At 46.9% G+C, this 15358-nt stretch overlaps 1 protein-coding gene across 1 annotated transcript in view; it reads left to right on the top strand.

Annotated features, from left to right (window-relative positions):
- Positions 1–15358, top strand: part of ASTN2 (astrotactin 2) — a 1157183-nt gene that overhangs the window by 384988 nt on the left and 756837 nt on the right. The window contains exon 5 of the mRNA XM_045296567.1: positions 9362–9469. Within this exon, the coding sequence (XP_045152502.1) occupies positions 9362–9469 (108 nt within the window). The remainder of the gene's footprint in view (positions 1–9361; positions 9470–15358) is intronic.

Here is a 15358-nt window from a genome sequence, read left to right as displayed (position 1 = left end):
ATATAATCCATAAACAATGTGCTAGAGCTACCATGCAATTCCACAGTATGGCTGGGTACTCCACTACCTCACAAAAAGCAGAAATGGAGAGTCTGAAAAAGAAATCAAGGGAGAAATTCCATTTATAAAAGCATCTAAAATGGAAAAGTAAGCTCATAGGGAGAGGTTGGAAGAGCTGCATTTGGAAAAGTAGACAGTGAAACATAGATCAAAGAAAAGGAAAACCAACATAAGTGAAAGCGCATCTGTGTTCTTGGATGAGATGACATAATGTCTTCAGATGCAGTAAGACAAAAGCAATTATTTACAGATTGAATGCAATCTCGATCACAATTCTGACGGCGGCCTTTTGTGCAGACCTGGGTAAAAACAATCTTTAAATTCAAGTGGAATCACAAGGGGTCCCGAAAGCATAAACAGTTTTGAAGAGAGAGGGACCAAGAGTGCCATTCACATTTCCTGGTTTCACAAAGTACTATGAGTCTACTGTAACCCACAGATTTTTTAAATTACTGTTTGGATAAACATGTGGACAAATGGAATAGGATGGAAAATCCTGGACTAAACCCACACGTTTGTACTTTGCTCCTTTCCGTGGTTGTGTACTGTTTCATTGTATGGTTATACCACAATTTGTTGATCCATTCTTCAGCTAATGAATACGTGGTTCGTACACCTTTGGGCAATTGTGAATAATGCTGCTATGAACAGCCACGTTTTTGTATGAATACTTGTTTTAAAGCATTTCAAGTAGGTATCTAGAAGTGGAATTCTTGGATTCTATATGGTAATTCTGTTTCATGTTTTCCCACTTCCAAAAAAATGGTGGTAAGCACATATAATGAAACATCTGCCCTTTCACCTTTATGCCCATTTATAATTTACTGTCATTGATGTTGTGTATGGCACTGTTCAGCCCCCCTCCTGGGGAATGGCTACCCCGATTTCAGCCTGAGGTCACACTCTCTGCCCCTATCTTCACGTCCTTGCCGATATTTGTGATTTTTTCATTTTTGGGGTTGTTTGGGGTTTTAATTAGGACTACCCAGGTCATATCTTCTTTTGGTGTTGAGTTGCAAAGGATCGATACCCTTGTTTATTTTCGCTCGTTAGTACCTTTTTGTGTGCATAGAGTGTTTTACAACTTAGACCGATCTGATTTGGGTGATCCTGGAGAAGCAGTATGCAGATTCTTCTGTTTGGACTGTGGCTCAGGTGCCTCTGACTTGTGGTGAGGTGGAGATGGGGAACGCTGTAGGTCAAGAGCCTGGGGTAGCGCTGACCTCATCACAGAATGTCCGCAGCCCCTCCACTGCTGGATGACTGCATACAACCATTTGGGACCAGAGGTCCAAGGGACCTTGGCAGAGATGCTGCCCATTCCAGCATATAGCTGCCTCTTGCTGCCTCTGACCCCTCTCACTGTCTCTCGGCCCCTGATGGGATCCCTGAGCAGTTCTTGTAATCAATGGGTGCACTTTAGTGCACTAAATCACCAACTTCATATTACAATGCTAACTGAGGGGACCCTTTTCCAAACATCTGAATCATCTCCAAATCCAGCCACAGTTGGCCTGTGGCCTCTTCAGATGATGTGCACACTCCTGGGCTTTGTGCCTGGACAGCTGCCATCTCCCCACGATGCCACTCTCACACAGCACTGTGGCCTTCTCTTCTCTTACATTCAGGCCAGCGTTGCATAAATTCATGCCAACAGGGAGCCTCCTTCTCCTGTCTCTGTGTGCCATGTTGACAGACGTTTTCCTCATCATGACTGTGTAGACCAGAGTGATGGGTCCCCTTTCAAAGATGGCATCAGGGAGGTTAGGTGCTTGGCTCCAGGTCGCACAGCTTGGCGTATGAAATGGAATCACGATGCATATCTGACTCTATGGGGACTTCCACAGTTCATGGATTCCACTATTATTGAAGTCAACTCCACCACCCATTGGTCGGTTTACTCTACTGCAGCATCTCCCAGGTTGTGATGATGTTGGGCCCAATGTCACCAGAATTCCCGATGTCATCAGACTCATCCATAGGAAACACATTTGAGATGAAGGAGACAATCCTGGCAAATTACTGCCAACATTTAACCAGTGCAAACCTGTGTACCACCACAAAGCATTGTGGGATATAACACCACAGGAACCACTCTCTAGAAGAGGGCATCATGTGATGAGAGATAGAGGGCCAACCTGGATGCCGGGGGGGCCCCTCAGTAAGCTTTCCTGGCATAGGACACTGAGGGAATCAGACATAGGAGTATGAGAATGATGCAGACCCAGGCCACAGTAACTTCCGTTGAGCATAAAGTAGCCATGGAGTTGACTTTGGGCAGACATAGCTAATCATATAAATCAACTGGAACCTTAGACAAAGCCCACTGCAATTCGATTAATTATGGCTCCTCAACCCTGAAGGACAGAAGATCCGCCCCAAGAGTTTCTGAGGCTGTAAATCTTTGAGAGAGCAGAATGCCTCACCTTTGTCCCTTGGAGTGACTGAAAGGACTGAACTTGCACTTTAACAACCTAGCACGTAACCGACCCCTGTGGCCCCAGGGCATGGGGGAATCTCAGGAGCACCGTTTTCCATCTGAGTCACCGTTACAAAAGGCTCAAACAGCTTAGTGTAACCTGGGACCTGCCTTTCTCGCCTAATCCTACACACTGGCATTTAAAGTGTACAACAGAATATTTTTTTATTTTTTGGAGTGGCTTCAGAAATGTGGTGAGCACTGCAGCTAGTAGTTAGTCTGTACTGAGAGTTAAATTAAGCAAACATAAAAATGCACCCTGGAGTTTGAAAGTTCATTGTGGGACAAAAATAATATAAAATTATTAAGGTCATATGTGAATCACCTGTTAAATGATAATAGTTTGGATCTATTGGTTGTGTAAATTATATTTTGGAAATTCATGGTACCTATTTATTGTTACCTTTTTAATGTGGCTACTAGAACAGTTAAAATTACTATGTGGCTTGCATAATCTTTGTATTGGAAAAGCTGGCCTAGAGATACCATTTCCGAGTCTCCAATTTCCACTTTGAAAATAGTACATTCATAGTTCCAGGAGAGAAATGAGAGTTTGGGGCAGGGGAGGATTGAGGGTGGAGGGAGCCCCTAGAGAAGAGGTGTTCCTGTCAGTTTCAGGGGTGTGAGGTTCTTGTGCCTAGAGACGGGGCAGTGGAGGATTGACCTGGCAAAGTCTGATCAGAGCTCGGTCATTTGCACAAGGCTCAGAAGACAAGAAGAGGCATGCACTGGCCTCTGGCGTAGGGCCTGTTCCAACATACAGTTGCCTGCACACACATGCTTTCCCGGGTGACTGTAGTTGTGAGGCAGACTTTTCAGGTGGACAGACCTGATTTTAACCCCAGCTCTGCACCTTCCTTCCTCACATCACCTCTGTGACAAGCAGTTTATTCACCTGTTAACATGATTCACGATACATTTCATACGGGGACTGCTATGGGCAGTAAAGGAGGTATCTACCCATATTTTATTGTCTGCAAACTTAAGAGACTGAGGGCATAGACTCTCAAGTGACTATTTATAAGCTTGAGGACCCTAGACAAATGGCTTAAGTTCCCTTTGTTTCCTCACCCATTAAAATGGGAATAAAAGTAGTAACCTACATCCTGGCATCATTGTAAGAACTAAATAAGTGGATGTCTGCAAAAGATCTAGAGTAATACCTATTTTTATTCTGGAATTGTAGGTTGAGTTATTTTTCTCATTTTGGTTGGCTTTTTCTATTTCATTTTTTATCCCCTTTCTCCCACTTCAGTAGGGTGAGAATCATGATCGCCACTTTCACCCTGGGAGGGATGAGTCTATTTTGGAAAGGGGAAAGTGCAGGAGACAAGTAGGAAGGAATGGCAAACATATTTAGCTAGATTGTTGAAAAGTTTGGAGTTGGCACCAAAGAGGGTATGAAAAGTGTCTGGGCCAGTGGGCCTCCTCATGTGCATTCCCTTAATACAAGAGCACTTTGCTCAGCTAAACGGTCATTTCATGATACCCACCTTCCCGATATGATCACTGAAGACAGACGTGTACATAAGCAAATGTGGTGAGGAAAGCTGATGGTGCCCAGCTATCAAAAGACATAGCATCTGGGATCTTAAAGGCTTGAAGGCAAACAAGCGGCCATCTAGCTTAGAAGCAACAAAGCCCACAGAGAAAAAGCACACAAGCCTGTGGGAACACAAGGTGTTGAAGGGATGAGGTAGCAGACACCAAAGAACAAAAAACATCATTGCATGATCACCTTCCCCACATAAATGCTGAAGATGAATGTGTGCATAAGGAATTGTGGTGAAGAAGGCTGATGGTGCCTGGCTATCGAGACATATAGCATCTGGGGACTTAAAAGCTTGAGGGTAAACAAGCATCCATCTAACCCAGAAGTAGCAAAGACCACATGGAAGCAGCACACCAACATGTGTGATCATGAAGGGCCGATGGGACTAGGTTTCAAGCACCAAAGGCGGGGATGCGGGGGTGGGAGGGAATCATATCATCTTGAATGAGGGTAGCACATGATGGGGACCCAATGCCCATCTGCACACAACTGGACATCCCTTGCAGAGGGGTAGTGGGGATAAGATGAGTCACTCAGGGTTCAGGGTACCAATAATAAAACTCACAACCTTCCTCTAGTTTTAGATGCTTCCTCCCACCAACTATCATGATCCCAATTCTACCTTGCAAACCTGATTAGACCAGAGGATGCACAGCGGTGCAGGTGGGAACTGGAAACATAGGGAATCTGGGACAGATGAACCCCTCAGGACCAGCGGTGAGAGTGTCGATACCAGGAAGGAAGGGGAGGTAGAAAGGGGGAATTGGTCACAAGGATCTATATATAACCTCCTCTCTGGGGGATGGGCAACAGAAGGGTGGGTGAAGGGAGACACCGGGCAGTATAAGATAAAATAATAATTCATAAATTATTAAGGATTCATTGGGGATTGGGGAGCGGGGAGGGAGGGCGAGAGGAAAAAGGAAAATGAGGAGCTCATTCCAGGAACCCAAGTGGAAGGTACATTTTGTGAATGTTGAGGGCAACAAATGTATAAGTGTGCTTAAACAATTGATGTATGGATGGATTGTGATAAGAGTTGTATGAGCCCCAATAAAATGATTTTTTTTTAAAAGTGTCTGGGGTGGACTGCAGACAGCTTCAGACCCCTTCTCCTTTCTCTGCTGTCCAAAACACCGTCTGAGGCTTGACAGATGCTCCTTGTCCATAGGGAACTATTTTATCAGGTGGTCTTCTTTTTCCCTAGGCTAAGAAATGCATCCCTCAACACTCACTGCCATCATGTCCGTTCTGATTCGCAGTGAGCCTGTCGGATAGAAAAGATACGGTCCTTTGGGTTTCAGAGGCGTTGACTCTTTACAAGAGCACACAGCCTTGTCTTTCTCCTGCACAGGGAGTGACTACTGGGTTTGAACAGATGGCTTTGGGGTTAGAGGCTCAATGGGTGGCTCACTATGCCACCAGGTCTCCTTCAATTCTTTCCTCTCTTGCCCTCCCTTCCTTCCTTCCTCCCTCCCTTCCTTCCTTTCCTAATAGTCAAATATTGTAATAACAATTTTTAAAAGATACTGGTCTCTTCTGGAAATCTCTTCTCTCCTCCCTCTGCCAGAAGTTCCATGAAGTCCCTGCCAACTCCATTTCTATTGCGAGCTTTCAACAAGGAAGTTCCTTGCCAGGAATCCAGAGTCTCCTCATTTCCAGGCCTGCTGCATCTCTTTGCTAGGGGGTGGGAAAGGTTTGAAGTAACCAAGGACAGACCATGAATGAGGGCACATTTGGGGGGCAAATATCAGATGGTGCTGTCTCTTGGTCTTTCCACCTATTAGAACGTGCTAGGAAGGGTGTTAGGTATTAATATTTTTGCTTTGTGGAGCAATAAACAAGAGTCAATGTCACTTCGAGGTTAAGAATATGATGCTTGGGCGTCAGTCACACCTGGGGTCAAACTGCGGCTTCCTTCCTTATTGGAGCATCATTTTGCTCTTTTCAACCTCAGTGCCTCTTCTGTAAGGTGAGAACAGTGACAGTCCCAAGGGCAACATGAGTGTGTGGGACGCTCTGATATATACAAAGCTCACACACCTTGAAGCTGGAAGGACAAATCTCTCCCAAGGGCTTCTCATGAGCTGTTTCCTCAGGAGCCATTTGTCTAGTGGGGAGTCCTCCTTTGGAGCTGGACAGACCCCCCCTGGATTCCCACTGCCCTACTTTTCAGCCGTGGGACTGGAGTACCTTTGGCTAGAAAGTCCTACTTTTATTATCCAATTCAGTCATTGTTTCAGTTGTTGTTAGGTAATGTGTACAAGGTTCTGGACTCTCAGCGACCCCATTCATAATGGGTTCCAATCATTGTGGACCATGAGGGTGTTGTTTGTCAATATTTAGAAGTAGGTTGTCAGGCATTTCTTCCTCTTCCATCTTGGACTGAAACGTCTTAGGCATTCTTGTAACATGGACACATGGGAGCTGCTTGCACTCACTGGGCATCAAGTCTGACCTTCTACATGGAAGGCAGGAACTTTGCCACCAAACCCGCAATGCCCTCTACTGCTCTTCGCAGTATGTGGTGATGAGGATCGGCTGCAGTAATTGTACAAATCTTAGAGGCTCGTGGTAAATTGCTCAATAGTAGGTTTTTACTAGAATGAAGCATCTGCGAGAGCCACATTGAGGAAAAAGTGGCTGCATCTCTACTTCACACCACTTCCAATGCCCTTTCAAATAGGGTAGATTTCTTAATGCACTCACTGGTGAGTTGAATAACTCTTCCCCATGAATGTGTGATTTTCTCTTCTTCTGGTGGAAGCTTTGAATAAGTAGTATTTGACTTAAAAGATGCAAAGGACTTAGAGGTAAAATCTGTCGCCCTTCCAAATCTGTCCTGCAGTCACTTAAGGCTCCATCCCAGGGGCCAGTGTGTCTCCAAGATGTTCCAGTCTCCTCTCAGAGATCACCTGATTCTGGTCACTCAGTGCCTGGAACTTTGCCAACACTTTTCACAAGCAGTCCCCGTGCTCCCCCGCCCACCCACCTGCCTCCCAACATGCCCAGAAGGGCTCTCCTGGTTGTTTCTGCTCTGTGCCGAGTTTAGTAATTCTCTCTATTCTCCCATTGTCTGTTCTGAAATAAATAGATACTTTTTTAAGATACAGAAAAGCACAGAAACGAGAGCAGAGAGATCGCCCACATTCTCTCCTTTAAGAATGGGCTTCTGCTATAGGACCAGTGGTGTGAGTGGCAAAACAGGGAGGGTAAAGGGAGAATGGGTAGGAAAGAGGGAACCGATTACATGGAACTGTGTGTGACCTCCTCCCTGGGGGACAGACAACCGAAAGGTGGGTGAAGGGAGATGTCGGATAGGGCAAGATATGACAAAATACCCATTTATAAACTATCAGGGGCTCATGCGGGAGGGGGGAGCGGGGAGGGAGGGGAAAAATGAGGACCCAATGTCGGGGGTTTAAATGGAGAGAAAATGTTTTGAGAAACGGTGTACAAATGCGCTTTACACAATTGATGTGTGTATGGATTGGGATAACAGTTGTATGAGCCCCTAATAAAATGTTAAAAAAAAAAAATGAACCAAAAAAAAAAAAAAGAAGAAGGTATAGGTGCTCAAAGTGCTTCAGAGATAAACTCAGAGAGGGAAGGGGGTTGTAGAAAGGGGGAATTGATCACAGGGAGCTACATATAACCTCCTTTCTGGGGGATGGGCAACAGAGGGGTAAGTGAAGGGAGACGCCGGGCAGTGTAATATAAGATATAATAATAATTTATAAATTATCAAGGGTGCATGGGGGAGGGGGGCAGAGGAAGGGGGGGTGAGGAAAATGAGCTGATTCCGGGAACCCAAGAGGCAAGCGAATTTTGGGGATGATGAGGGCAACAAATGTATAGATGTGCTTTACACAATTGATCTATGTATTGTGATGAATTTTATGAGCCCCAATAAATTGATTTAAAAAAAAAAAAAAAAGAATGGGCTTCTGTGAGACTGGCATGTGGCATATGAGACACCAGGCGTGCAGTGGTGGGATCCTCCCCCTCTCTGATCTTGGTTCTAAGCACTCATCCAAAGGAAACTGTGGACCACAAGGGACCCGTCTCAAGGTGTATGGGTCAAGGCTGACTTCATGTCAGCTGACAAAAACAACCTGTTGTCTTTGCTTCTAGCCATTTTTCTTGATCATATATGTAATAAACTCAAGGGATGTGACCCGATGGCTCTTTTCTCCTCCATGACTCTCTGAGTTTATCTCTGAAGCACTTTGAGCACCTATACCTTCACCCCATCTATCTGCCCTCGCCCTGGCCTTCCGTTGATCTCACCTGGACCATCAATGAGCCTCCCAAATGCCCACCCTGTCTGGAAGCCATTCTAAAGTCTGAGTGCTGCTGGTTTGCCCATCCTGGTTCACACAGCTGACCAGTTCATTCCCTGCTCAGGATCCTTCGTGACACGCAATCCCCAAAGTCCCCAGTCCTTATTTGGACATCTGGGATCCTCTAATTATCCTTTCTAGCTTCACATTCCCAGTCCCACCCTCAGCCACTGCTCCAGTGTTTTATGCCCAATGAATGCCTTTTTTCTACCTCTGAAGCCCCATCCATCCATCAGGCCCTGGCTTAAATCTTTCCTTCTCCATAAAGCCTTCCCCGACGTTCCTTGTGGCGATGGATTGCTCTCCCTTCCTTATTCCTAGTGTCGCATTGCCTGGTAAGCACAAGCCATGAATTAGGTTTAAGGCTCCTTAGGATCTCATTTGTCCCTCAGACTAGCTTATGATGCCCTGCCTGTCAGGGACTGGGCCACATGTATCTTTGTGTCCCTGGTATATAGTAAGCATTTGATTGAAATTTTTGAAAAATTATCTTGCCTGGAATATTTTTTTTAGAGGTAGGCTTATCAGACTAAGTAAGAATAGCTCTCAATTATTTAGCACTCACTAGGGACTGGCACTTTATATCTCATTTCTCCTTTAATCTGCAAACCGGCCCCACAAGGTTAATAGTTACTGCTCCTATCTTGAAACAAAGCAGTCAGGGATCAGAAAGGTGGGCTATCTCCCCAGGGTCACCCAGTCAGGATGCTCTTGAGCCTCCACCCACCCACCTCCACCCCCGGGAACCCAGGTCAGCTTCCTTGAGGACCATGACCTCTGTTCCTTCATCAGGCAGCCTCCTGGGCCATTTGAGACTCACAGAGAGAAGTCTGGGTGGGTGTGATTGCTGCTTTTGGGGATGGGTGAGCGATTTAACAAGTTTCTGAGGGCCAGGGGGAATGCTGATGGCTTTGGCTCTTCTTGCAGGGGCACTCAGCTTTGGCAGAACCAAAGGGACTTCGGGTTCAGAGGCAGACGACGAGACGCAGCTGACCTTCTACACAGAGCAGTACCGCAGCCGCCGCCGCAGCAAAGGTAATGGGGGTCAGAATCTGGGCCGCCTTGGGAAGGTTTCAGAGAAGTAGGAAACTGGGGGAAAGGTTTTGTGCCAGAAAAAGGAAACAACAAAAAACAAAACAACCCTTGTTACAGAGTTGATTCAGCGACAAGTACTAACTCTGTTTCTCAACCTGGTCCCACTCCCAGCATCTGAGCCACTGGCCCGGAGATGCATGACCTTCATTCTGTCCTTTCCCACCTCCATCCTTCACTAGTTCTTCCCACCTCATGCCTCACAAGGCTTGGCGTCAACCTTGGACATTGTATGCATTTAAAATAATACTTGACACAAGAAATGGAATAACAAAAGGAATTAGATGAAAAGGAAGTTGAATATAAGGAAGAAGATTCAAGCTCCTGTCGGCTCAATGCAGGTTCATTCTGCCAAGACTGTGTTGTGGAATTCTCAGAAGGAGCTTCCTAGCAGCCAAGATGCAGAAAAGGAAGCTCACTCCTGACTGTAATATACAGGACTATGGGACAGAACCCAGCAATTGTTCAGGAATCTCTTTAGCTGGTACTGCGAGCAGAGAATTGGTCCTTCTCAATAGGCTGCAGTGTGACTTTCTAGATATGAACTTCAGGAGATAAAATAAAATATCAGTACCTACTCATTTCTCAGAATAAGGTGTAAAGTGGGGCAATATCAAAATGCTGAAGCTTCTCTCCATGAGGGCTCTACCTGGGGGCTAGGATCCCAGATCTCCGATGATTCAACTTGCTCTGCTGGGAAGAGGTAGGCCACATTTAGACAATCTCCTCTGAAGATAATTTCACATTATTGGGCATTTTATAAGGATGTGAAAACAGCCAGTCCAAAACTGCAATCTTGGAAGAAGACTCGGGCTATAAATGCTGCTGATTAGGGGCACATCCGTGGGCTTAGATCACCGACCAAAAGGGTTTTACTATCTGCTTGAAACCTTCAAGGCTATGGCAGGCTGGGGGCCTCCCCCCTGCACACAGTAGTGGATAGAATGCCGGCGCAGGGAACACTCTTTGTGATTTCCACCCACGGAAACTCAGACCACCAAAGAACATGGGTCACATAGCTTTTCCATGCTGCTTCTGCCCACGCAAATATTGGGGAAATGTGGACTCAATGACGTCTAGTGTCCCTTGCACCTTTGAAATGCTTTTGATTATCTTAGCGCGCCACCCCCTTGCAAAAAAGAGTCTTCCAACCTTAGAGTGTGATTACACAGATGCCCTGACATCTCTTTGTGCAGTCTCAGAGACTTAGTTACTATATTTGAGTTACGGTTGAATTGACACACAGTCGAACTGCTAACGTGGAAGTTATGCATTCGTTTTGAAGTTTTAGAAAATGTGATATCCTCCACCCCAAACAGCAAGGTATAATTGAAAAAAATATCTGAGTGAATAAACATGGGTTCAACTGGTAGCTCTGATTAGCTGTAAGATTTGTAAGATTGCTTAACTTCCCTAGACTATTTAGACTGTAAGATTGGTTATATTTCCTAAACTTCACTTAGGAACCTCTGGGCCCCGGTGGTTAAGCACTCCGATGTGAACACAGAAGCTGACAGGTTGAGCCCATCAGTGGCAATGCAGGAGGGAGATGACAGTGGCTTCCATGAAGATGAGAGCTTTGCAAGCCCTCTGGGGGCAGTTCTACTCTATCCTTTAGGGACAGTATGAGTCAGAGTGTCTGTGAGCCAATCAGGAGGGGGGTGTGGGGTAAGGAGAGAGAGGAGAAGAGAGTGTGACAGCGTGAAGCTGCTTGTGGTCTATCACACAACGTGAGCATCTATAACACAACTCGAGAGTCTTCTCTAAGCTCTGCTGCTAATGTGTACCCTCCACTGGCCAGGCCTTTGTTTCTACCCCTGGAACATGGGATAGCAGGGTGGACTTCATCTTGGGTTGGACTTCATCTTGGAGATCCCATCACAGTCAAATGACAATGGGTCAATCTGTGGGATGGTGAGAATCCAAGGTTTGGAAATGCCCTTGGCCTCCAGCCGCAGCTCGCCTTTGGAGAGAGCTTGCCGGTGAGGATGCTCCTCTCATCTCAATGGGCAGTGCTTCTCCCCCTCTTTTTTTTTTCTTTTCTTTTTTTTTAATCGTTTTATTAGGGGCTCATACAACTCTTATCACAATCCATACATACATCAATTGTGTAAAGCATATTTGTACATTCATTGCCCTCATCATTCTCAAAACATTTCCTCCTCTTTTTTATGGAGAGGGGGTGAGCTTCTGTCGGCGATTACAGTGGCACCCATTATCCTCTTTGACTCCCACTATCTTGCGAGGCCTGCTTGAATGCAGCTCTAGAGTCCCAGCTCTCTCCTGTGCCTCCGTGAGCTTCACCTTGAGACAACACAGGAGTCAGTAGTTGCTGAGGGTCTTCCCAGGCCAGGAAAGCAGGCTGGCGGTGACACAGAGACAGAAGGGCAGTGTGGTGTGGAAAAGGAAAGGGCGAACGTACCAAGGAGCGCTGACTCCCTAAACTGTTGAGAACACTTCTCCCGTGACCTTTTGGACTCCAGGAGAATTCACCACATTCTCTGCATTTCCATTTGAAAATGAGACCCAAGTTCTATTTTTTTAAGTCTGCCCAGATGCTCGGGTTCCTTCCACATTCCCTTTTCCTCTGAGCCCTAAGCTAAAACTGGCTAAAATCACATTTTTGGTGAGAGATCTATTGGCGAAGAAAAGTATAATGCAGACCAGGAGTGAGTGCTGGCTCTCTCGGGCCTCCGGTTCTCTGATAGGAAGTGTGGCTGTTACACACAAGCACCCTGGTCTGTTCAGGCAGACTCTCCCCTCAGAATAGATGCTGTCACCATCGTGGGGTAAGCTAGCAACTGTGGGTGGGGAAGGGAGAGACAAAGACGGTGAAACAAAATGTAAGTGTCTACAAGAGTCTCTAAATCAGGCTCAGCAACATTGATCCAGGCAATGACCGATTAATCTATATCTGTGTTTGCAGATCATCTCTTTGTGGCCACTATTCAGCTCGGCCGTTTAGTATGATCGCTGCTACAGACAAGGCATGCATGAGTTGAGCATAGCTTTGTCCCAGTAAAACTTTATTGACAAAGATGGGGGCTGGATCAAAGACTATTTCCCTTGCAGACAGAGTTTTCTGGCCCTTTTGCCTAAACCCTCTGAGTCACCGAAGTTGCCCTAGCTGCAGGCCTGGCCTAGAAAACATTACCTGGTCTGTGAAATGTTACGGTGCTTCATGAAATGAACCCAATCTTAGACTATATATAACTTCAGGTTAAAAAAACCAAATATATATATATTTGGTGTATATATATATATATACCTAAAGGAGTCTACATGCAAAACAAAGAGTTCTATTTTTGGTCAAGTAAATTACCACCCAGTGCATCACGCATTTGTGGATTCCCAATTGTACACAATTGGCTATGCAGAAGAGCTGACGGCCATTGGTTATCACGGAGCCGTATTCCACCTTTATCAGCCGGAGCTGATGGTTGACGCAGCAAAGAGCCCTGGGCTCCAAATCGGGAGGTTTGCGCTGCAGCCCTGGAGCCTGTCATTCACTCTTCCAATGACTCTTGCCAAGCTGATACCCTCTGTACCCTGCATGGACCTCAGTTTTCCTCTCTGTAAAACAAGAATACGCATGCTCATGTCAACAAGCCGGAAACCTGCCCAGTCTGGTTTGTGGAATCAACAATCTTACGAAGCATGATATGGACAGTGGGGGAAAAGAGGCCTGGAACCCAGTTTCCAAGAAGTGCTAATCTTTTTGGGGTGCTGGCATGCCGCTCACCCAGGGAAGCAATGCTTATGAGTGAGAACTATGATTGAAGGTCCAGATGAGAAGTGCAGATGGCATGTCCAGCCCCAGGCATGGAGCTGAGCGGGAGATCAAGCCGCTGCAGCTGCTGGAATATTTCAGCCATGCAAACAAGCATCCAGCGTGGGTGCTCCCAACCTAGCTCTGCATGGGTGGCTAGTGACCTTGGGTGAGCCCCTCTTGCTTGTGGGACGTCGCTTTGGTCACCCTCTGGTCTCTTAGCTAGTTCTTGAAGCCCAGGATTTTATACCCCATCCCTGCACCTTTACTCTGGGCCTTGATGAATAGTCTCCAGCAGAGAGAACCAGGGGGTGAATGCTTCCTGATTTTTGCTTATTTGTTTGTTGTAATGGCTTGATTTAATTTGGTAGTTCTCAACCTGGGAGTTTTCTGTGGTGATAAGAACTCCTGAATTGGCTAGCACCGCACGGGCCAGCCCCATCTGCGTGCAACTGAACTGCAGGCAATCCTGGAGGCTAGGAGGAGGAGGTGGGGCCTGGTCAACTATGCCCAGATCACCGCGCTGGGTTCAAACTGGGCTGCTGGGGTGAATGGGCAGCCAGACCCCGGAGTCTGCATGGTTGCATGCCTGCCGTACAGAACCCAGTCGCTAGCAGCAGTTGGGGGAGACTACCTTTCTTTGTAAGGTCACTCAGTGGCCGAGCGGTCTGGGAGTGGAGCTCCACGTGCTTTTGTGTGTGGTTCATGCCCATCCTGGTACCAGGCGCCCTCCACCCCCCACCCAGCCCTTGCTGCTTGCTTTGAACTCATGCTGAAAAGGAAGGCGTGACCCAGCGAAGCCAGGGATACGTCCTTCCCGTGATGACAGTGCCAGCATGGACTACAACTGGGACAGGGGTTTCCTGACACCCTGAGAGGCTGACCATGGCAGTGCGTGATGCACAACCCATGGGTCATGAGAGGGCCTGCCGTGTTGCCTGCCAACCTCGGCTCCGTCAGTGCCCGCAGCACTGTCAATCCAGAGGAACCTGGAGTGTGAAGCCTGACCCTTATGCTTGGGGCTGGCCAGCTTTGATGACCACGCTCCATCGAGTCTGTTCCCACTCAGAGCGACAACAGAGTACAACTCTGCCTGCCCGGTCCGGCTCCCTCCTCACCACTGCGGTTATATGTGAGCCTGTTGCTGCAGCCACCGTGCCCATCCATCTCATCCAGGGCCTCTCTCTTTTTGTTGACCCTCTTGCCTCACCCAGCGTAGATGTCCTTCTCCGGGGACGGGTCTCTTCTGATGACACATCCAAAGAACGTGACAAGTTTCTCCATCTCCTCTTCTCAGGAGCACTCCAGCTCACCCTCTGCCAATACAACTTTCATTGGTGCTTCCAGCAGTCCATGCATCACACCCCCCACCCCCAGCATTTAGGCTGCTCTTTGGGAGATTGGTGGTTCAGACTCCTGCCTGCGGCATCAGAAGAAAAGCCTGGTTCTTCCAGAACCCTTGGAGCAGCTCTGCTCGGTGCCTGAGGGGTTGCACACCAGTCAGAATCAGCTTGATGACAGCGAGGACTGAACACCAAGATCCCTCTGACATCAGGAACGATATCCCATGTTCTCTGTCCTCCTCTGAATCAGAACTGAGCCTCTGGCAGCTCCTGTCAGTGTACTGCTGCAACCATTGTTGGATGATCTTCAGCAGAATTTTACTTATATACCCATGTGCTGCTGTCTGAGCTAGTCCTTTGACTCCACCATGTGCTGCGCTACCTGTGAGCCAAGCCAACCCATGGATTCTGTAGCATTTCTGGGCATCAATAGAACTTGAGGCTCCATAGGGGCCTGTTTCTCTATGTTCCCACACTACTGACTGCTGCTGCTCCACTCTGCTGTCTGCTGCCTGCAACCAACCCTGCTTGTCTTGCCTGAAGGCAGATTCTACCATCTGCTTCCTAGACCTTGGACTAGCAGCCAGCGTGAGTTGAAGGGAAGGACCTTCAGAATATTAACTGTTCCATGAAAGTGAGTTGAAATGAGCCCTCTGTACTGTGTAGACTAAAGCTGTTATATTCCTTCTCACTATATAAACCTATCCATATATATATATA

Source organism: Echinops telfairi, unplaced genomic scaffold (assembly GCF_000313985.2).
Source record: "Echinops telfairi isolate 266 unplaced genomic scaffold, ASM31398v2 ScPeMD7_7410;HRSCAF=8448, whole genome shotgun sequence".
Classification (NCBI taxonomy): Eukaryota; Metazoa; Chordata; class Mammalia; order Afrosoricida; family Tenrecidae; genus Echinops; species Echinops telfairi.
The sequence above is the reverse complement of the archived record's forward strand: the minus strand, read 5'-3'. Positions and strand labels throughout refer to the sequence as shown.